Source organism: Panicum virgatum, chromosome 1K (assembly GCF_016808335.1).
Source record: "Panicum virgatum strain AP13 chromosome 1K, P.virgatum_v5, whole genome shotgun sequence".
NCBI classification, from domain to species: Eukaryota; Viridiplantae; Streptophyta; class Magnoliopsida; order Poales; family Poaceae; genus Panicum; species Panicum virgatum.
Window position 1 is genome coordinate 2,207,354 of NC_053136.1, and position 21,466 is coordinate 2,228,819.

Here is a 21,466-nt window from a genome sequence, read left to right on the forward strand (position 1 = left end):
CGTATACAAACTGCAATGCAATGATGCATTGGCCCGTGCTTGCATTGATTGTGCGGAATATATAATATATAGTTAAAGTGATGACATGATAAGCTACAAGGGCAGGTCGAGTTAGTGTAGTACGTTGTCCGGTGTGGTTTTCTCTCTGTGTGCGTTGGGCAGCATAATGGCGTCACCTACTTTTATGCGACTGTCTTTTTGCATCTATTGGATTTTTTTTTGAGAAACTTCTATTGGAATATATATGGGAGGGAAATGGTGCTGCGTGTGTCGTCCATCCCGCCTTTTAATTTGATGGGTAGTTATTATACAATGATTTTTTTTGAAGGAGGTATTGGTATACAATAAACTTTCGGTGCGCGAATGATTAGCCGATCACGGGTGCAGCGTCTAGTTTTGTCGGCGTCCGTGCTGCTGGTAGGCCGGCCTAGCTATTTCTGAAACGTTTGCTTGCGTCAGGAAATATGCCTAGCCTGTGTGTACACTTGCATTCATACGCCATGGAATACCTAAAATTGGTTATATATGGTTGCGCGTGACTATATATATATATATATATATATATATACGCCTCTGCTTGTGTTTTTTTGTACGCAAGTTGTGTGAGTACAGTATTACATCGATCGGATTGCAACAATTTGAGACGAGAAGCTACTTGTTTGTTTCTGCTTATGACGTTGTAATGAGCTGCAATCCATGATATGATCCCAAGTTTTTTAAAAAAAACACGCATGGTCCGCATGCCAATGTAACCGAATAAAAATGATTAATTAAGATCGGCTATGTATGAACATAATCTGTTTAGAACGACTAATTTTTAAGGACGGGTTTCAAGGTATCTGTACACACTATCACTATTTCACTTCTTTACAGCTCTATGTAACACAAGGAAATGGAGGTAGACTCCTCGAAAAAAGAGAGGGGGATTTTTTTTTTGAGTGTGGGAGAGGGAAATGGACTTGCAAACTAGAGACTGATAAGGCCATCAGACCGACGTCAACTATAGAATGGGCCTCAGCCCAATTTGTACTTACTGTGACACAGTCCGTCAGCAAACTAACTGGCAGAGTCCCAAGTTTTTTTAAAAAAACACGCATGTCCGCATGCCAATGTAACCGAATAAAAATGATTAATTAAGATCGGCTATGTATGAACATAATCTGTTTAGAACGACTAATTTTAAGGACGGGTTTCAAGGTATCTGTACACACTATCACTATTTCACTTCTTTACAGCTCTATGTAACACAAGGAAATGGAGGTAGACTCCTCGAAAAAAAGAGAGGGGGATTTTTTTTTTTTGAGTGTGGGAGAGGGAAATGGACTTGCAAACTAGAGACTGATAAGGCCCATCAGACCGACGTCAACTATAGAATGGGCCTCAGCCCAATTTGTACTTACTGTGACACAGTCCGTCAGCAAACTAACTGGCAGAGTTGGCGAAATTTTGCAGCGCAGAAAAACCTTCGACGAGAAGGCGGTCTCCCCCATGCCGTCGGCGTCGTCGCCGGCGATGGCGTCGCAGCATCCGCCGCCGCGGCAGGAGGGTTTAGGGCAGGAGCTCGACCTCGACGCGTTCCTCCCCTCCTCTCCGACCTCGTCCGCGGCCTCCGACGCCGACGCCGACCACCGCCGCGCCGTCGACGACCTCCTGCTGCTCCTCTCCTCGTCGGACTCCGACTCCGAGGAGTCCACCCCCACCCCCAGCCCCAGCACCAGCAGCCGAGCCCTAGCCCGCGTAGAAGCCCCGGCGCCGCCCGCTGAGCCCTCGCCGCTGCGTTCCCCGTCCGCGTCCTCGTCCCCGAGGAGATCCACATCCGCCTCGCCGTCGGAGACCCTCTCCTCCCTCGTCGCGAGAACCTTCTCCAGCAACGGCGCCTTCTCTTCCTCCTCGAAGCCGCTGCCCTCGCTCTTCCGCGGCGTCCGACCCAGCCCCAAGCCTGGCGCCGCGCTAGCCGCCGCTGCCGCGGCATCCCGCGCGGTCCTTACCCCGCACGCGGCCGCAATCAAGTCCCGCCGATCAGTCTCAGCGCCCGTCGAGAAGCTCCTGGAGGAGGGCAGTGGCTCCGAGGCCTCCGAGGACCTCCCTTCCACCGGAAGCTTGGAAGCAGAGGTGGAAGAAAAGGGGAACACGGAAGTGGTTCCTCAACCCACAGAGCAAACTGTCAGTGGGAATGGGACTGATGAATTTGAAGAGGAGAAACATGGAGAAGTGGAAATTGAAGAGAGCTCTGAGTTTATGAAGCTGGTGGAGGCGAGTATCCTTGATTCTGTAGTCGCTGACGATTTCAGTGAGCATGAGCAAACAGCTGAAAATGGTGATTTGGTGGAAACTGACAAAATTGAGGATCAAAATGCGATTGTCTATGAGGAAAATGCAAATGACCAAACTGGAGATGATGATTGTATGCAATCAGCTCAGGGTATGGATCCAGATGGATCTGTTTCTGAGGAAAGTTTTGATGATGACCAGGAAGCTGACAAGTCCGGCAGCATTATCGAAGACCAAGTGGAATCTGAGAGTTTAATTGATAAGGTGATCGAGGAGAGGACGGAGCAGCTGGAGATCAGCAGGAAGGCTGAGAAGAATGCAGAGAAGAAACAGAAGGTGTCAATGAAACCGTTGGAGTGGGCAGAGGAGCTTGAGAAGAGGCAGGCATCGTTTGGTCAACATTGGGAAGAAGGAGCAGCTGCGCAACCCATGCAACTAGAGGGGATTGGAAAGGGCCCACCAGCTATTGGTTACATGCAAATTGAGATGGACAACCCAGTAACTCGTGCCATGTCCTCACCATCGTTTAGGCTGGACCATGGTTCTCCCCAGGTGCTGGCAGTTCATAGGAACTATATAGCGATGGGTACGTCTAAAGGTGCTGTCATTGTCATTCCAAGCAAATACTCCATTCATCAAGCTGATGATACAGATGCAAAGGTTAGTCACTGGTGCTGGTGTGAATAAGGCATGTGTCGTTAATACTATGGTATAGTTGCATATTTTGACTTAAAAGATGATGTAATATTATGTGGTATTTGTAATGAACTTTGAGATGATTATTTCAAAACATTGTGCTCTATATATCACTATATCAGTCCGTGTTAATTTATCGGCAATTTTAGCTTTCTTGTCTTAAGGATAACAGGAAGGCACAGAGAAGTATGGTATATTTTTGTTTCTATAACTACTCTATGTTGTATACGTGCATCATCTTGTGATCAGAATAGCACTTGAAATCTAGCTGGATCTGAATTTAGTTTGCTGGCAAACATATGGAGTCAGTCATTACATGAAAATCTAGTACAAAGACAACATTTAGGTAGATGTTGTAGAAGTACCTCAGATTCTAGATCTGGATCAGAAAATGCAGCAAGTCCTTGTGAGGAAACTCCCTTGTTTGATGTACCCTTTTTAACATCAAAGGATTGTTAACTCATGCCATGCATCGGTGAATCATTGGAACATTGATCATTGTTTTCTCTTTCGTTCTAGCTGATTGAAATGCTATTGTACCCCCCCCTCCCAACCCCAAAAAAAAAAGAAAAAAAAGAAAAGAAAAAGAATCACGTTGCTTGATTAGCTGCTATATTCGCACGTGTTGCTCCTGCCATGTTCTTAGTCATAATATGTTTGCTTGCAGTACTTCAATTGCTATTTCATAATTGGGCCAATGGCTGCACATATATATCTTAGGAACCAGTATGCAAAATGTTGTTGGATACTTGGATGAACCTGGACAACATTCTAGTTTGGTCGTTTTGAAGTTCTATTAATTATGTGTATTGGCCTTTCAGGCTCTAACCATTGTTTTTTTTCCTTCAAAAAATCAGATGCTGTTCTTTTGGAACCAAGGTGAGAAGACTCAATCACCAGTGACTGCCATGTGCTTTAACCAGCAAGGGGATCTTCTACTAGTAGGACATGGTGATGGTCATATGACAATTTGGGACGTACAAAAAGCTACAGCAGCAAAAGTCATATATGGTGAGCATATGGCACCAGTAGTGCATGTTTGTTTTATCCGCCAATCTAAGGCCATCACTGGGGATTCAAAAGGGGTAGTTCTATTGCACACATTTTCCATTATCCCAGTAATTAACCGTTTGACTGTAAAGGGAACCCAGGTATGGAGAAACACCATTTTCCCCTCTATGTTGCACGTATTATCTCACTAGCTTTTATGCTGAACATGTGGTCTGACAAAAGCTAGCTACAATTTGCCAGCGACTTTTTGATGGAAATACTGGAATTGTTCTCTCAGCCTGTCCTCTTCTAGTGGATGAATCATTTGGTTTTAGCAACTCATCTTCCCAGGCAAACCAAACAACTTCCTCCAGTGGTAGTGGTCTTGGCAGCATGATGGGTGGTGTTGTTGGAGGTGTAGTTGGAGTAGATTCTGGATGGAAGTTTTTCAACGAAAGCTCCTCTACAGTGGAGGATGGTGTTGTGGTCATGTTTATTATGCATCATCATGCTCTTGTGGTACGCACCAGTTATATTCTGGAAACGTTTTCTTCGATTTTGGTAGCAATCAGATATGTTATGAATTCTTGGACTGAGCATAATGTTCTACCGTTTGCCTGTTAGGTTAGACTCCGCACCAATATCGACCATGTTGACCATATTGAGACCTTCTCTAGACCAGATGGAGCACGAGAGGGCTCCATCGCGTATGCTGCATGGAAGTACACATCATCCTTCAGTGATTCATCATCATTAGGTAAAACTAGGCCTCTTTCGCGAGCTCTTATTGGTGCTTTCTTTTTCGTGCCTTTTGAATTTTCATGGACTAAACGGATGATACTACAGATGAAGAACGAGTATCATGGCTTGCACTTGCATGGGACCGTCAAGTGCAAGTGGCAAAGTTTGTTAAATCAAAGATAGTTAAACACAAGGAATGGAAGCTTGATAGTGCATCTATTGGTGTTGCCTGGTTAGATGACCAGGTATGCAATAGGTTTCATTTCTGTAGTTCATTTAGTATCTGTTTATAAAATTAAATTACATTTTTTCCTCTTCAGATGTTAGTTGTCCTTAATTTGAGAGGACAGCTCTGTTTGTTCTCTAAAGATGGCAGTGAGCTTCGCAGAACTACCTTTGTTCCGGATGGCCTTCTTTTTGATGACACTATATTGCACCATGCACATTTTTCTAACAAGTTTGGTAACCCAGAGAGGCATTTTAACAGTTCAGTAGCAGTAAGAGGTGCTACAGTGTATATTCTTGGCCCAACCTTTCTCACAGTTTCACGACTTCTTCCATGGAAAGAACGAATTGAAGCACTAAAGAGAGCTGGAGATTGGATGGGTGCACTGGACATGGCAATGAGGCTTTATGATGGCCAGACACAGGGTGTTGTTGATCTCCCGAGAACAGTTGATTCAATTAGAGAAGCCATAATGCCTTACTTAGTAGAGTTGCTTCTATCATATATAAGCTATGTCTTTGAATATATCTCGATTGCATTGTCAAGTCATACTGGAAAAGGGGGAGAGACAGATGTTCTAATTGAGGCTGATAGATCCCTGCTGACACAAAGAGAGGAACAATATGCTCGTGTAGGAGGGGTTGCAGTTGAGTATTGTGTCCACATTGGGCGTAACGACATCCTTTTTGATACAGTCTTCTCTAAGTTTGTTGCTGCACAAAGTGGAGGTAGGCTTATAATTCTTTCATAATAAACAGCATTTTTTTTGTCTTAATTATGAACTTTATTTTGGTTGATGCAAGCCCCACCATTCTGCATTGGTTAGATCCTATTAGATCATTCTTTAGTGTATCATATTATTTTCCTTGAATTTTATCAATAAAACTAGAGAGCCATGCAAAGATCTTTCATGCCTCTGATCTAAGCTATCGACTTCATTTGGATCCCTTTTTGATTTTTTTAACCTTCCACAAAAGCTTTTCAATAGCCTATCCTGTGCTCTTATGTTTTTGTGGTCCAATAATCTTCCTTTTTTTGGTCTTTGTAATATTTTGGCCTGTGTGTTGAGATTCCATAGGCTTATGTGTAACTGTGGCTGTGGAATCTATTTTCGATACAGATTGCATATGCCATGCTGGCTATGGGATGTTGCATGTACACATATCATATCATTGTATCTGTTGTTAAACTGTTGCTATTTGCTAACTTGAAAAGTTTGAAATGACATGATAAAAGGCATGTTTCTGGAGGTACTAGAGCCCTATATATTGAAGGATATGCTTGGTTCTCTCCCCCCTGAGGTGAGCAGCATCAGGATCTACCAGTATTAGCACACCAATCTATACATGAATATGTATATATTTTATTTGCAGATTATGCAATCACTAGTGGAGCACTATAGCGGCAAAGGATGGTTGCAACGAGTTGAACAATGCATTCTACACATGGATATTTCTTCATTGGATTTTAATCAGGTATAGGCAATATTTGTTCCTGTAATCTTCTGTATCGTCTTGTCGGTTATATTCTGTTGCCTAGATTGACCGAGACCATAACTTTTTAATTTGTTATTGAATTTCTTCCGGTCCCATTTCTGTAGCTTGAATTACAGTACTGTTTGAGGTTGCCAACACATTTTGTTATGCTTGTGTTGTATGCAGGTAGTCAGACTGTGTCGTGAACACGGGCTATATGGTGCACTAATTTATTTATTTAACCAAGGTCTGAATGATTTCCGTACACCTCTAGAGGAACTTTTAACAGTCATTCAGAATAGCAACAGAAAAGATGCTGCTTCTACTGGGTATGATTCTGGCTCATAACAGTTCTATGAAACTTTTCCAGATAATAAGCTAAACACCCCCTAAGCTGCTTATATATAACCAGATCGTGGTTTCAGTATTCTAAAGTTCCTGACAAAATATTTCTTCTGGCAAACGAACTAATCTGAATCCTCTGATTTAGCAAACACCATCCCCATATATAAGATGATACAATATTTTGTCCATAAGCTGTGGGCTGTGATTTGGTTATGATTTCGTTGTTTTGAAATTCTGGATCGAAGTATGTGTTTTGGTAATTTTTCATTAAACGCTGGCCGATCTTCAACTGTGGGAGAATTACATAGGAAATGTAGTCCCTTAATGTGACGCCTTTCTCTCCCTTCCACCCTCCTTTCCAAAATTCATGTATGCAACAACTTGGCATCAATAAAATGTTCAGGCCGGCTCCTTGCCTGCCGTAGTTCCCATAAAAAAATTGTTAAACAGACTTTAATTAATTCTTAGCAAACACCATTGTTATTCCTTGCCTGACTATCATTTTTATTTGAAAAATAGACCAAATGAATCTTGAATTTCCCCTCATTCTTGAGTGTCCACACATGGAGGATGCTTAAGATATTTTTGCTAGGTTTTAGTCTAATACTAGCATCATATAGATATCTTACCCTCTAGCGCTTTGTGTGAAACAGATACAGGATGCTTGTTTATCTGAAATATTGCTTTCAGGGTCTGGCATTTCCCCCAGGTTAGTGCTTTCGCCATTTGTGGCAGACTTTGTTTACCATTTTCCATTAAATCAATGGCAGTTAAGTATGTAGTTGGACCCCAAACCTTGTTTTCCATGTGGTATGGCTTTGTTAGAAAACACTGTAGTGGAAGCATACTTTATTTCATAAAATTGGAGACATTGAATTTACCACATGATTGATGCATTGTCAGTCAATATAGTTAGAGCGCCCCACCTAGCCAACCCGACCATAAAACCCAGGTGTTATAGTGGGAGGGGTGGGGGCCTTTATCCTTGGTCCAACATTCCCCCTACGGCGTGCGAGCCCGGCGTAGCCCGCAGCAGGTTCTAGTGCCCGGCGTAGCCCGCAGCAGGTCTCAGCACACGAGAGACGCAGGGGAAATCGCGCAGCGGAAATGCGTGGCCGGGAGGGATCGAACCCAGGACCTCGGCTCTGGTACCAAGTTAGAGCGCCCCACCTAGCCAACCCGACCATAAAACCCAGGTGTTATAGTGGGAGGGGTGGGGGCCTTTATCCTTGGTCCAACAAATATGACTATCGGCAGGTTCTTTTGTATAACCAGAAACAGTATATATTTAAACTCAGAGATGTTCTGACATGATTTCTTTTTCAGGGCATGGGATAATTCCCCGATCCCGCCTTCATTCAGTGAGGGAAGAACTTCTGCAATTTCTGCTTGAAGAATCTAAGTCACTTACTTCTGAAGTATTTAAGAGTTTTAGTGCTTCTTGTGGGAAGTGCCCAAACATATGCTATCTTCTATGGATGGATACTGAAGCTACCTTGGAAGTTCTCAAATGTGCTTTTGCACAGGACAGTTTTGAACCTAGAGATGAACTTTCTGGTACTGTCAATGCACCTTCCTCAGAGGATGAAGATGGCATTATTGCTGGAAACCCAGGGAGTCAAAATAATATGGTACAAAATGTATTGGATGCTATCATTGACATTGTTGGTTTGGAAAATGAGATGATTCAGTCCGTTGTTATGGGTACAGCTGACTCAGAATTTTGGCCTTCAGAGAAGGAATTTGGCTATTTAATCGAGTTTGTGTCCTTTTTTGTTTCCCACAAAAGGGCTATTGCATCTAAAAGAGTTGTTATGCACATTCTCACTTATCTCACTTCGTCTTATGATGACACAAGAGCAAGGACTCAGAAGGAAAAAGAAGTTCTTCAACTCTTCAATGCAGTCCCCCGAAATGACTGGAATTCTGATTTTGTCTTGAACCTCTGTTCAGATGCTCATTTCCATCAGGTCTTCTACCACTGTCCTGTTAGAGTCATTCCTGTGAAATTTTTGTAGCACTGCTGCTTTTAAATACCATCTGAAATTTGTGTAGTAACATTCTTGTTACTGTGTAGGCCTGTGGCTTGATATTTACGACTAGGAATCAGAATTTAGCTGCTCTAGATAGTTACATGAAGGATAAAGAGGAACCATTCCATGCTTTTATCTTCATTGATAAAAGGTTATTCAAATTAGCTGATGATGAAGCTTTGTCATTTCGTACCACGGTAATATCTCGTTTTCCTGAGTTAGTCAAGCTAAGCAGGTAAAGTTCTTTTATCTTGTACCATATTAATTATTTATTAACCAGATCATATTCTTCTCTTTCGTTCTTCCTATCATGTTTATCTTTCAACTGAATCATTATCTCTTACGCCTGAATGCTGATAATCTTCATGTCTATCTTTCAACTTTATCAGGGAATATGCATTTGTCTTAGTCTTTGATCATTTCTGTGATAAGGTCCAGCAAATATTAGCAGAGCTTCGGTCTGATCGACACAGCCTCTTTCTTTTCTTGAAAACTGCTATTGAAGTGCACTTGTCAGGAAAACTCGACTTCAGTGAGCTTAGTGTAAGAAACAATCAAACTGTTGAACTTCAGTACTCTTCCACTGACCTTGAAGATTATCAGCAGAGGTTATCAAATGTCAAGTTAGACCACAATCCTGTTTCTATTGACGACGAGTTAGTTGAACTATATCTGGAGGTAAGTGTGGTGACAGATTATTTAACTCTGATTCCTTTTAAACGGTATGGGCATTTGATAATGACTGTACATTTAAGTGCTAGCTGCTATACTGTACATTGAATGTTATAAGAAAATCAGGCAGCTTAAATTGCCAGAAATAGTAAGGTACTCCTTTTGCATAGTGTAAAATTATGGGCTATCTACAGTTTTTTGTAACTGTTGCCTTTCTGAAAAATACATAAATAGGAAATAAAAATTATCACAGCATATTTCTCATGATCTCCCCCCTCTTTGTTAATCCAACACATCTTCTTTCACAGCTTTTGTGTCAGTATGAGAGAAGGTCGGTTCTGAAGTTTCTGGAGACTTTTGACAGTTACAGATTAGAACGGTGCTTGCATCTTTGCCTAGATTACGGAGTTACAGATGCTGCTGCATTTTTGCAAGAGAGGGTTGGTGATGTTGGGAGTGCCCTTGCACTTATCCTGGCTGGACTTGATGAGAAAATCAGTGTATTCATCTCTTCTGTGGAAAATACTTCCTCTGGTGTTGCATCAAAAAGTACCTCTGAGACTAAGCAACCAGACATTGCTCTAGAAATGAATGAGGTATACTTCCCATACCCATTTGAATTCTCTAGGTTTGTAACCTCTGCTGTATGGGTATTAACATTTCCAACATTTTTTTTAAGGCTCATCCAGTGCTTGATGCATTACATGCCTCCATTGGGTTGTGCCAAAGAAATTCACAACGCTTGGACCCAGAGGAATCTCAGTCTCTTTGGTTCCAACTGCTTGACTCGTAAGTTATGCTAATACATAATACTTGACTCTTAAGTCTTAAGTTAGCATTATAGTGTTACAAAAGTATTTTGTATGATGAATCTATTGACATTGTCATCTGGTTAGTCACATTCAGTCTTGCTACTTATGATCATAGTTAGAAAACATCAATGGCCCTGTTCTAAAAAATGATAGTATTTATGAAAAAGCAGAGTGCTCACGTATAATACCTATAGTTAATCCTTAATTATGGCTGAAACTTGTAATTAAGAAGCAAGAAATGGCAGAAATATTTTCCAGGAAATTATCTGTTAGATTCAATAGCATATTTGGAAAGACAATATGAACCTCTTGCTGTATGATAATTTGTGAAAGTTTTTTCCAAGCACTTCTCAACTTTGTCGTGCTCTTAGTTTGGTGAAGTCATATTTTTTAATTAATCCTGTGTACTGATAATACCATTTACTTCTTCCAACATTGGATTGTTATTGATTCAGCTTTTCAGAGCCATTGAAAAAATTGTATGGAAGCAACGATGTAAATGAGAAAAGTGCCAGGTCCAAGGGGAGTGAAGCACCAAGTGAACATCTAAAGGGAAAAGCACTACCACAACGAATGAGGATTTCAGCTAAACAAAGGTGCCTAAATGTTCTGCGGAAAATATTTTCACAATTTGTTGGAGAAATAATAGAGGCAATGGCTGGGTATATACCCCTACCAGCAATCATGGCAAAACTTTTATCCGATAATGGGAATCAAGAGTTTGGTGATTTCAAACTTGTGATACACAGAATGTTATCTATGTATCTTTACGAAAAAAGAATACTGGTATGGCTCTCATTTGTCTTTTACTTGTAGGCTGCAATTACTGGCTCCATTTAATGCTTTGTGTGTTGGTGTATATGTGAACCCATGTATAGAGGCTCATTTAGAGGCCCATGTATAGGAATTATATATCCCACCCTTCTAGGGTTTGGAGGAATAGACACAATTATTCTCTCCAATATGGTATCATTAGCCTAGGTTTTCCTTTCTTCCTCCCTCCACCCTCTGCTGCAGCCGCCGCCGCCGGCGAGATGGCCGGCCGCCGGCCCCACCCTCCCCGGTGCCGCCCTCCCTCTCCCCTTCCTCCTTCCCTTCCCTTCCTCTCTCCCCTGCTGCTGGCTCTTCGGCCGCCCAAGGCTGGCGCGCCCCTGCTGCCGCCGCCGCCCCGACCTGGCTGGGCACGTGGCTTCACACCGCCGCCGCCGCCTCCCTACGCCGCCGTGATGGTCGCCGCCCCGGGCGGCCAACCCTCTGGCGCGCCTCCCGCCCCGCAGGGGCCGCCGCCGCCGCCGCCGGCGCTGCTACAGAGGGGGACGCCGTAGGGCCCCCGCCGGGGCAGGGGACGCAGCCCAAGGGGCCGCCGCCGGAGCAGGGGACGCAGCCCCAGGGGCCCTCGCCGCCGCCGCTGCCGACGCCGAGACCGCCGCCGGACTCAGGATGTCCCCCGCGGACGCACCATGCACCGCCGCCGCCCGCCGTGGGCAGCAGGCCGATGCCGGTCTCGCCGCGGCCCTCCTCGCCGCCAAATCGGAGGCTTCGGCGGACTAGGAGTGGGTCCGCGTAACTGCCCTCGCTTGGGAGCGCGAGCGCGCCACGGCCGATGCCCTCGCCCTCCTGGTCGCCGAGGCAGAGCACTACCTTCGTGTCTCCTCCGGCCTGCTGCCCGTCGACCCCGAGCACGGCGCCTCTTCCTCCCACCAGGCCCCGTCTGCTGGATCTGGACCCCGGCACGACCCGACCGACCCCATGGTCGCCTAGCTCCACCTCCAGGCCGTCGGCGTCCAAAACATCAGGGCCCTGGTCACCGTCCTTCTCGACCCCACGTCCTCCTACGGACGCTGGCGGGACCAGGTTCTGCTCGCCCTCCGCCGATACGCCCTCGACGACCACGTCCTCCTCGACACGCCGATCGAGGCGCGGGACGTGGTGTGGCTGCGCCTCAACAGTGTCGCCATGTCCTGGATCTTCGGGACCATCTCCCTAGATCTTCAGGACCTTGTCAGGACCCACGGCGGCACCGCGCGACAGGCCTGGGTGGCGCTCGAGGGGCAGTTCCTCGGCAACGTAGCTGCCGAGTTCCGCGCCCTTCAGCTCGACGCCACCTTCCGCACATTTGAGCAGGGGGACCTCTCCGTGGGTGAGTTCTGCCGGAGGATGAAGGGCAGGGCCGATACTCTTCACGACCTCGGGTGTCCGGTGTCTGATCGGGTCTTGGTGCTCAATGCCCTGCGGGGTCTGAGCAGCACCTATGACCACCTGAAGACCTAGATCACCCGCCAGAGGCCCTTCCCCTTCTTTCTGCAGGTCCGGGACGACCTCGCCCTCGAGGGGATCACCAGGGGTCTCGCGCCCGGATCGTCCTCGCCCACCCCCACCGTGCTCGTCGCTGCTCCACCGGCCTCCTCCGCCGCTCCTGCCACCTCGCTCCTTGGTGCTGCTCCCGCCGGGCAGACCGGAAGTGGGGGGGGACGGGGTGGTGGTGGCACTGGTGGCCCTGCTTCTGGGGTTTCCGGTGCCGGTGGGGGCCGACGGGGCGCGCCGACTCCGGCTCCGGCCCCTGCCCCTGCCCCTGGAGGTACGCTCTGGCCATCCTTCAGCAACCCATGGTCAGGGCGCATCTCGATGTGGCCGTTCCAGGGTCCGGGGGGGGGGGGGCTCGTCCTCAGCTCCAGCCGGCGGCCATGTTCACCGGTGTTGCTCCCCTCGTCGCGTCGTCCTGGACCCCGCCCGCTCAGCCCAGCCAGCAGCTGATCTGGCCTGGGGGTGGGACCAGGCCGCTCTGGCGCAGTCCTTCAGCATCTTGGGACTGACGCCGCGGTCAGCACCGAGTGGATCGCCGACTCGGGTGCCTCCTTCCACACCACCTCTGATGCCGGTATGCTCTCTTCTGTCCGACCCCCACACCCCTCTTGTCCTTCCATCATGGTTGGTGATGGGCCTTGCCTTCCTGTCATCGCCGTGGGTTCTGCTCCAGGTTCTTTTCGACTTCCTAATGTCCTTCAGATAGTTCACAACCTTCTTTCCATTCGCCAGTTTACTGCTGATAACTCTTGTTCCATTGAATTTGACTCTTCTGTTCTTACTGTGAATTATTCGGCTTTCCGGCGTCCGCTCCTCCGATGTGACAGCCCGGGGCCCCTTTACACCCTTCAGCTTCCTGCTTCTGCTGCTCCGTCTTCGGCTTCTTCTTCTTCGTCTGCTGCTTTTGCCGTGACACCTTCTTCCACCACCTGGCACCGCCGGCTTGGACACCCCGGCCGCGACGTTTTGGCTGAGCTCAGTCATAGTACCGATGTTCCATGTACTAGGGCTCTTGCTGAGCACCTCTGTCATGCGTGCCAGTTTGGTCGTCATGTTAGACTTCTTTTTTCTTCTTCCTCTTCGCATGCTGCGCATGCTTTTGATCTTGTTCACTGTTACCTGTGGACATCTCCTGTATCCAGCATGTCTAGCTATAAACATTATCTGGTCGTGGTGGATGATTTCTCTCATTACTCTTGGACTTTTCCTTTGCGCGCCAAGTCTGAGACCTTCCCCACCCTCCTTCACTTCTTTGACTGGGTGTCCACTCAGTTCGGCCTCACCACTAAGGCCGTCCAGTGCGACAACGGGTGTGAGTTCGATAACTCCACCTCCCGTTCCTTCTTCCTCTCTCGGGGTGTTCAGCTGCGTATGTCTTGTCCGTATACCTCTCCTCAGAACGGCAAGGCTGAGCGGATGATTCGCACGACGAACGACGTCATGCGCACCCTTCTGATCTAGGCCTCTCTGCCCCCGCGTTTCTGGGCTGAGAGCCTCCACACCGCCACCTACTTGCATAATCGTCTTCCGTCCACTGCTTCTCCTGCTCCCACTCCACACCACGCTCTTTTCGGTACCCCTCCTCGCTACGACCACCTTCGTGTGTGCGTGTTACTCTAACACCTCCGCCACCGCTTCTCACAAGCTGGCGCCCCGTTCGACTCGTTGTGTGTTTCTTGATTACTCCCTTGACCACAAGGGGTACCGATGCTTTGACCACACCTCTCGCCGCGTCCTGATCTCCCGACACGTCGTCTTTGACGAGTCGGATTTCCCCTACTCCACCTCCTCCACAGCTCCTGATCCCGAGCTGGAGTCTCTATTTCCGTCTGACCCGGTGGTTCAGCCACTTTTTCCTGTCTGTCCTTTCCCTGCAGATTTTTCCGGCACACCGGCGCCGCTTCCGGTGATCCCTGCTGCGCCACGCGCGGCCCCGGTGCCCGCGGTCGCGCCACGCGAGGCCCCCGGACCTCCGGTCGTGCCGCGCGCGGACTTGGTGTCTCCTGCGGCGCCACGTGCGGCCCCGGTGCTTTCCCCTGCACCTGTGCGGTACGCTCAGCTGGTGCAGGTGTATCAGCGTCGTTCGGCGCCGATACCGGCGCCGCCGCGGTACGCTTAGCCAGTACAGGTGTACTGACGTCATTCGGCGCCGACACCGGCGACGCCTCCGTGTCCGGAGGCTCCTGTGACGCCTAAACCGCCGCCGTCGCCGCGGCCGCCTCCTCCGGCTCCATCTCGAACTGAGCCGGCGGTGTACCACCCGCCAGTCATCCATCGGGATCCTCGGCATATCCATCCCATGGTGACTCGGCGGATGGCGTCTCAGGCCGCGACTCTCTCTGCCACCGAGGGAGAGCCGCGGGTCTCTCCGATACCCTCCTCTGTCCGCGACGCCTTGGCGGATCCTCACTGGCGTCGCGCGATGGAGGAGTACGCGGCTCTTCTTGACAACCAGACGTGGGACCTTGTGCCGCGTCCATCTGGTTGCAATGTGGTCACCGGCAAGTGGATCTGGACGCATAAGCGTCGGGCTGATGGTACACTGGAACGCTACAAGGCTCGCTGGGTTCTCCGGGGATTCACTCAGTGGCCTGGTGTGGACTATGATGAGACCTTCAGTCCAGTGGTGAAACCTGCTATTGTGCGCACGGTCCTATCGCTTGCGCTCTCTCGCTCTTGGTCTGTGCACCTGCTGGATGTGAAGAATGTGTTTCTTCACGGCACTCTGTCATAGACTATCTACTGTTCTCAGCCAGCGGGATTTGTGGACTCGAGTCGTCCAGATATGGTCTGCCGGCTCAACAAGTCTCTCTATGGTCTGAAGCAGGCTCCACGGGCTTGGTACTCTCGATTCGCCACGTTCTTGCTGACTCTGACTTTGGGATTCACCGAGGCCAAGGCTGACACTTCTCTGTTCATCTACCGCCGTGGGGATGAGACTACCTACCTGCTGTTCTATGTCAATGACATTGTGCTCACCGCCTCCGGTCAGCAGTTGCTTGAGCGCGTCATCTCCTCTCTGTAGCAGGAGTTTGCTATGAAGGATCTTGGTCAGCTCTACCACTTCTTGGGCGTTACTGTTGATACTCGCTCGTCTGGCATGTTCCTTCACCAGCGGCAGTATGCACTCGACATTCTGGAGCGGGCTGGGATGACTGATTGCAAGCCATGCTCCACTCCTGTCGATACTCAGGCGAAGCTGTCTGTTGATCTGGGTGATCCCGTGGCTGATCCTACTGCCTACCGGAGCCTTGCCGGTGCCTTGCAGTACCTGACCTTCACTCGGTCGGATCTCACCTATGCCGTTCAGCAGATCTGTCTTCACATGCATGATCCCCGGGAGTCTCACCTTGCTGCACTGAAGCGTCTCCTCTGCTACGTCCGTGGCACTGTTAGCTTCGGCTTGGTCCTTCACCGCTCTCCCACCTCTGAGCTGGTGGTCTACACCGACGCTGACTGGGCTGGCTGCCCGGACACTCGCCGCTCCACTTCCGGCTACGCCGTCTTCCTGGGCGGAGTACCGGGCTGTCGCTAACGGCGTAGCGGAGGCGTCTTGGCTCCGACAGCTCTTAGCGGAGCTCCACAACCCGCTCGCCAAGAGCACGCTCGTCTACTGCGACAACGTCAGCGCCGTGTATCTCTCCACCAACCCCGTGCAGCATCAGCGGACGAAGCACGTGGAGATCGACTTACACTTCGTGCGTGACAGGGTCGCCGTCGGCGATGTTCGGGTACTCTATGTCCCGACCACCTCCCAGTTTGCCGACATTTTCACCAAGGGACTACCCTCCTCGTCCTTCTCGGAGTTTCGCTCCAGCCTTAACGTAGCCGGTGGCTAGTTGTGGCTGCGGGGGGTATTTGCCCTTTGTACTTTCTTCTTGTCCAGTCTTGAATACCGCTGCGACGGTAGTTCAGACTGCCGGGGGGTGGGGGGGTGTTGTTGGCTTTCTTGTTGTCCAGTCTTGAACACCGCTGCGCCGGTAGTTCAGACTGCCGGGGGGTGTTGGTGTATATGTGAGCCCATGTATAGGAATTATATATCCCACCCTTCTAGGGTTTGGAGGAACAGACACAATTATTCTCTCCAATGGGTGTTGGTTTATATGTGAGCCCATGTATAGAGGCCCATTTAGAGGCCCATGTATAGGAATTATATATCCCACCCTTCTAGGGTTTGGAGGAATAGACACAATTATTCTCTCCAATATTGTGGAACATTGTAGATGATCATTTGTAATTTTTGAATGGCATGATTACATATTGCAATGGAGAAAGGTTTGAAAAAATTGCACTGTATGCTGGTTGTGTTGACTTGTATTCTCATTCTAAATGGTATATTGTTACTCTGTTAGTAACTGGCCTTGATGAATTGTCATTTCTTAATGCTGCTGCCTCATGATGTCTTAAATTAGATATATTCATTCATGATCTGATTAATGTTCCCACGCTGACATCTTGAACCAATTGTTTGTTTTGCTCCAGTAAATCTAAAGTTGTTCCTTAAGTGTTGAGCTCTCTACCTACTATATTCCTTATTACATGTGAAATATCAAACAACTTGAAGGCCTAATGCAACACATCACTGCTTTTATCTGGTGATCTTCCATAATTTGTCTTGATAAGAAAGAAGGCTTAGCTCGCTGCGCTGATACCTTATGTACCTGTCTACAGGAAACAGCTAAGTCAGTAATTGAGGATGACTCATTTTATACCTTGAGCTTATTGAAGAGAGGAGTTTGCCATGGATTTGCTCCACAGACTTTTGTGTGCTGCATATGCAACTGCTCACTTTCTAAAGAAGGTGCTATTTCAGCCATACGGTTGTTCAGTTGTGGGCATGCAACACATCTTCAGTGTGAGTCTGAGCAGAGCAGGTCATCCAGTCGGGAATCTAAAGATGGATGCCCTGTCTGTCTCTCAACGAGTAATACACAAGCCCAAAATAGATCGCCTATGGTTGATAATGGGCTAGTCAAGTTTTCTGGCGCTGAACATGAAGTGTCACATGGCATCCATCAGACTCATGAAGTCGATCATGCTGAGAGATCTCGTGGGCTTCAACATATGTCACGGGTATAACTATCTCAGATAATCTCTTTTTTTTTGGCTGCATCAATAAATCTCTCGACTTAAACTTAAAACCTGAACGCCTTTCTGGCAATTGAGAAGTGAAACTGTACCTAGTTATAACCTTCTATTGTGTCTCTTCTTATCAATATGTAATATGGGGATAATATTTCTTTTTGCAGTATGAAATACTGAGTAATCTTCAGAAAGGGCAGAAGTCCTTTCATATAGAAACTGTACCTCCATTGAAACTTGCACCACCAGCTATATATCATGAAAAGATACAGAAGAGCACCACTTCGGTGGGGGAACCTAGTAAACATTTAGTTAGAAGTCAAAAACCCCGGAAAATATGGCAAATGAAGGAGCAAAAGTCAAGCGTATTCCGTGAGTTACTCCTGTCACTGACATCATAGGCATCAATTTCATTGTGCTGATTCAATTATGGAATTTTGTTTGCCTGCTTACTTTCATTGATCCTCTGCAGGTTAATATAAGCATCAAGTGCTCTACTGTTTGTATGGTATGTAGTTCAAGCTATACACCTTCAGTAATCCTGTCTGTATAGTGTTTTCCTTGTTTTAACATCTGTGACATCTACTGAGAATGTTCTGTAAGATCTGTACTACATTAGGTTTTGAAAAATGTTGAATCTACTCTTTCAAAATGTTGTTGTAGATTTTGATTAACAATGAATGAATTTAATACTTTTCAAAATGTTGAATCTATGTAAATGTTAAATCTAGTTTTTCCAACAGTTGAATAAAAAAACACAGATCCATAGCATAAGATCATTTATTTAATGCACGGAACAGGTGTATGGCAGGGACAGAGATACTAAACAATGTCTGACACTCATTGGAATTTTGTCTATTAATCCTCTAGCCTAAATATGATTGAATGCACGATGAGACTGAACTTATCACTCCAGTAGCTGTTCAGAAGTGGCACCAAACCTCTGCCATTTGAATCTTAGCAGAACACCTGACGTCATTGCACAGTTATTCCTTGTCTCCTGACTTGGCATTGTATCCATTTCCAAAACTATCCTTTGACTTATGATTTCTTTTATACTACAGTATTTGTAGCAACAAAATCATACCTGTAGGGAAGTACTTTTTCAATCTTATTCCAATGATATTATTTTTGCAAAGTGGACTTAAAAATAACGTGAGGCTAATTTTTGGTAAAGATCACAAGATTTGAATCTCGAAATGCATGTACACCTTATATTTTGGGAAAGAGGGAGTCCTGTTTCAACTGAACTTTTGAGATGCTTTTGATAACTTGCTGGGACCAAAGGATTTGCATATGCTCATGATCAAGATAAAATCTGGTAGGATGAAAAGGGAAGCATGTATACTCGAATAAACTTTAGAACTTTTACTGAATTTTTTTTCTATGATTGATTGGTGGATAGTGCTTCAAATTTAGCATCTAGTTTTGTTTGCATTCTCTATTGATAATGAAACTAACTTGAATGATTTTTCTCCTTTGCTGGCTAGTTGCCTGCCTGGTATGCTTGCTCATTAATAGTAAGGCTACCAACATTTCTTCTTGTTTGGCGCAGGAACCAATTCAAACTGATTGTTAATTTGCTTCATGACATCACCGCAATTGAATCTTCAAAGACTTAATTTGCGTGCTGCTCATCAGTACATAATTTTCATCTTTGGGATGCATCTTGTCCTTTCTGAGTCGTGATTCTCCCACCCTATACCTTGATCGAAGGTACCAAGTTTGATTCTTTCAGTCTGGGACTCTTATCTTTGTTGCCTAAAAGTGTCTCGTCTTTCGGTTATTTCAGGTTTTGCAGAATTTGGAGTTTGGTTGCTTTGAGCTAGGGAGGGATCCTTAACACCGACGAGAGCATAGAATTTAGATCCTAAAGTGATCCCTTGAGGCTGTAACTTGGAAGTAGATTTTTTTTTTTGAAAGGTGAAGTTGACATGATCCTTGTATAGTCTGTAAAATAGTTTAGACTCTAAAGTAATACAGGAGCGCTGGCATGTGTATACAGCACGGGGATAAATGCTTGTACGCCGACGTGGCCTCCAACCAGCTGAGCTGCTATACTATCGGTTCTGATGTAAAGTCACATAATTATTTTTTTAAAAAAATATCAATGCACACAATTGCCTTTTTCTTCTTTCTTACAAGGGGATACATATCTGAATCTCTGTTGCATCTTGTGATTATACATCTAATATGAAACCAGAAGAAGTGCCTGAAGTCTGAACCGACTATCGGATCTGCTAGAGACTCAAAAACCTGAAAACCAGCTTCGAATTTGGTAGTAATCCCAAGCGAACAAAGCCTTCGGTGTTATGTTTGCATTACATCGGTCTGTTCAGCTCAGCCAGCAACATGATGCTGCTCTGCTAATCACGATCACTAACCCTAAGCCGTAGATCTGAGCTGCTTTTCTGATGTGAAGTCACATAATTATTTTTTTAAAAAAATACCAATGCACATAATTGCCCTTTTCTTCTTTCTTACAAGGGGATACAGAACTGAATCTCTGTTGCATCTTGTGACTATACATCTGCGAGTGCGAGCAAACTGAAACCAGAACTCTGAAGTCTCAACTTCGGATCTGCTACAGACTCAAGATCCTGAAAACAAGCTTCGAGTTTGGTAGTAATCCAAAGCGAACAAAGCCTTTGGTGTTAGGGTTTACATTGCATAGGTCTGTTCAGCCAGCAACATGCTGCTACTCTGCTAATCACGATCACTAGCCCTACGCCGTAGATGATGACACCACCAAGATCAGCGAGCAATGGTCGATCTCGTCGAGCTGCCCGCCGGCCCTCAGAACACGTCGGGGCCGCGGAAAACCTGAAAGCGGCAGCTGTCGACGCCGCGCGCCTGGACGCCGAGCGCGTAGTTGGCCGCCGCCAGCTCCGCCACCTTCTTCTTGAGCTCCTCCGCCGCGCGCTCCACCTCCTCGTGCCGCTGGTGCAGCGTCGCCACGCCGCGCTTGAGCACCCCGTTGTCGCGCTCCAGCTCCTCCTGCCGCCTGTGCTGCGCCGCCACGCCGCGCCGCAGCACGCCGTTGTCGCGCTCCAGCTCCTCCGCCCGCGCCTTGAGCGCCGCGTTCTCCTCCCGCAGCGCCGCCACTCGCGCCTCCGCCGCCGCCGCCGCGCGGTTGGCCACGGCGCCCTCGATCAGCTTCAGGATCAGCGACGCGCGGCCCCTGGCGTCCGCGACGTCGGCTGCCGCGGACATCTGCTCCACCAGGACGCCCGCGCACTCCTCCATGCCGCCGCCGTCGTCCCGCGCCGCGGCGCTCGCGACCCGGGCGGCCGCCGCCTCCCGCTCCCTCGCCTGACGCTGCCGGGCGCGGCAGGCCTCCACGGTCGCGTGCAAGTCGTGGCCGGACGCGGCGAAGCAGGCCTCGAGCTCGCCCGGGCCGGCGTCCGGGAAGACGCGGCGGAGGGCGTCGAGCGGGTCGAAGGCCAGGCACGGCGGCCGCTGCGCCGCCGCGGCGCCCGGGAACGGCGAGAAGCGGCCGCGCTTGGCGAGGTGGGGCGGCGCCGGGAGCACCTCGTCGAGGAACGGGGTCGCGGAGCGCTTCCGGCAAGCTACGGCGGCGGCCATCGCGTCGGGATCGCGGCGCGGAGAGGGGGGGAGCTGCTCGTGTGTTGCTGGTTGCCGCGGTATCGGGTGGCCAATATTTATGGTGGGGCGCGTCCGAGTTCGAACCGAGATCGAGTTCGTGTCCGATCATGCCCGGACGGCGTAGTCGGAGCTCCAGTCCCAGGTGCCCCGTGAACGGAAAAAAATCAACCAGGTGGAGGGCTGCAAACCGAGTGCTGTGCAGCCCGTCCCTGA

The 21,466-nt window shown here is 47.9% G+C and overlaps 1 protein-coding gene across 3 annotated transcripts; it reads left to right on the forward strand.

Moving 5' to 3' along the window:
* Positions 1–1,436: 1,436 nt before the first annotated feature.
* Positions 1,437–19,788, forward strand: LOC120707318 (vacuolar protein sorting-associated protein 8 homolog). 3 transcript variants are annotated; one of them, XM_039992233.1, is made up of 21 exons: positions 1,437–2,931; positions 3,825–4,118; positions 4,219–4,476; positions 4,582–4,714; positions 4,804–4,943; positions 5,019–5,652; positions 6,161–6,225; positions 6,298–6,399; positions 6,586–6,728; positions 7,398–7,453; positions 8,071–8,714; positions 8,822–9,012; positions 9,167–9,455; positions 9,758–10,045; positions 10,129–10,238; positions 10,717–11,047; positions 17,237–17,638; positions 17,815–18,019; positions 18,120–18,155; positions 19,203–19,363; positions 19,440–19,788. In XM_039992233.1, the coding sequence occupies exons 1-19, from the start codon at positions 1,489–1,491 to the stop codon at positions 18,122–18,124; spliced, it is 5,733 nt and encodes a 1,910-aa protein (XP_039848167.1). In that variant the 5' UTR covers positions 1,437–1,488; the 3' UTR covers positions 18,125–18,155; positions 19,203–19,363; positions 19,440–19,788. The 3 variants fall into 3 exon arrangements, with proteins under 3 accessions (XP_039848167.1, XP_039848297.1, XP_039848232.1); XM_039992363.1 differs by having other exon boundaries at positions 1,438–2,931; positions 10,717–10,857; XM_039992298.1 differs by having other exon boundaries at positions 1,438–2,931; positions 19,416–19,784.
* The last annotated feature ends 1,678 nt before the right edge of the window (positions 19,789–21,466 follow it).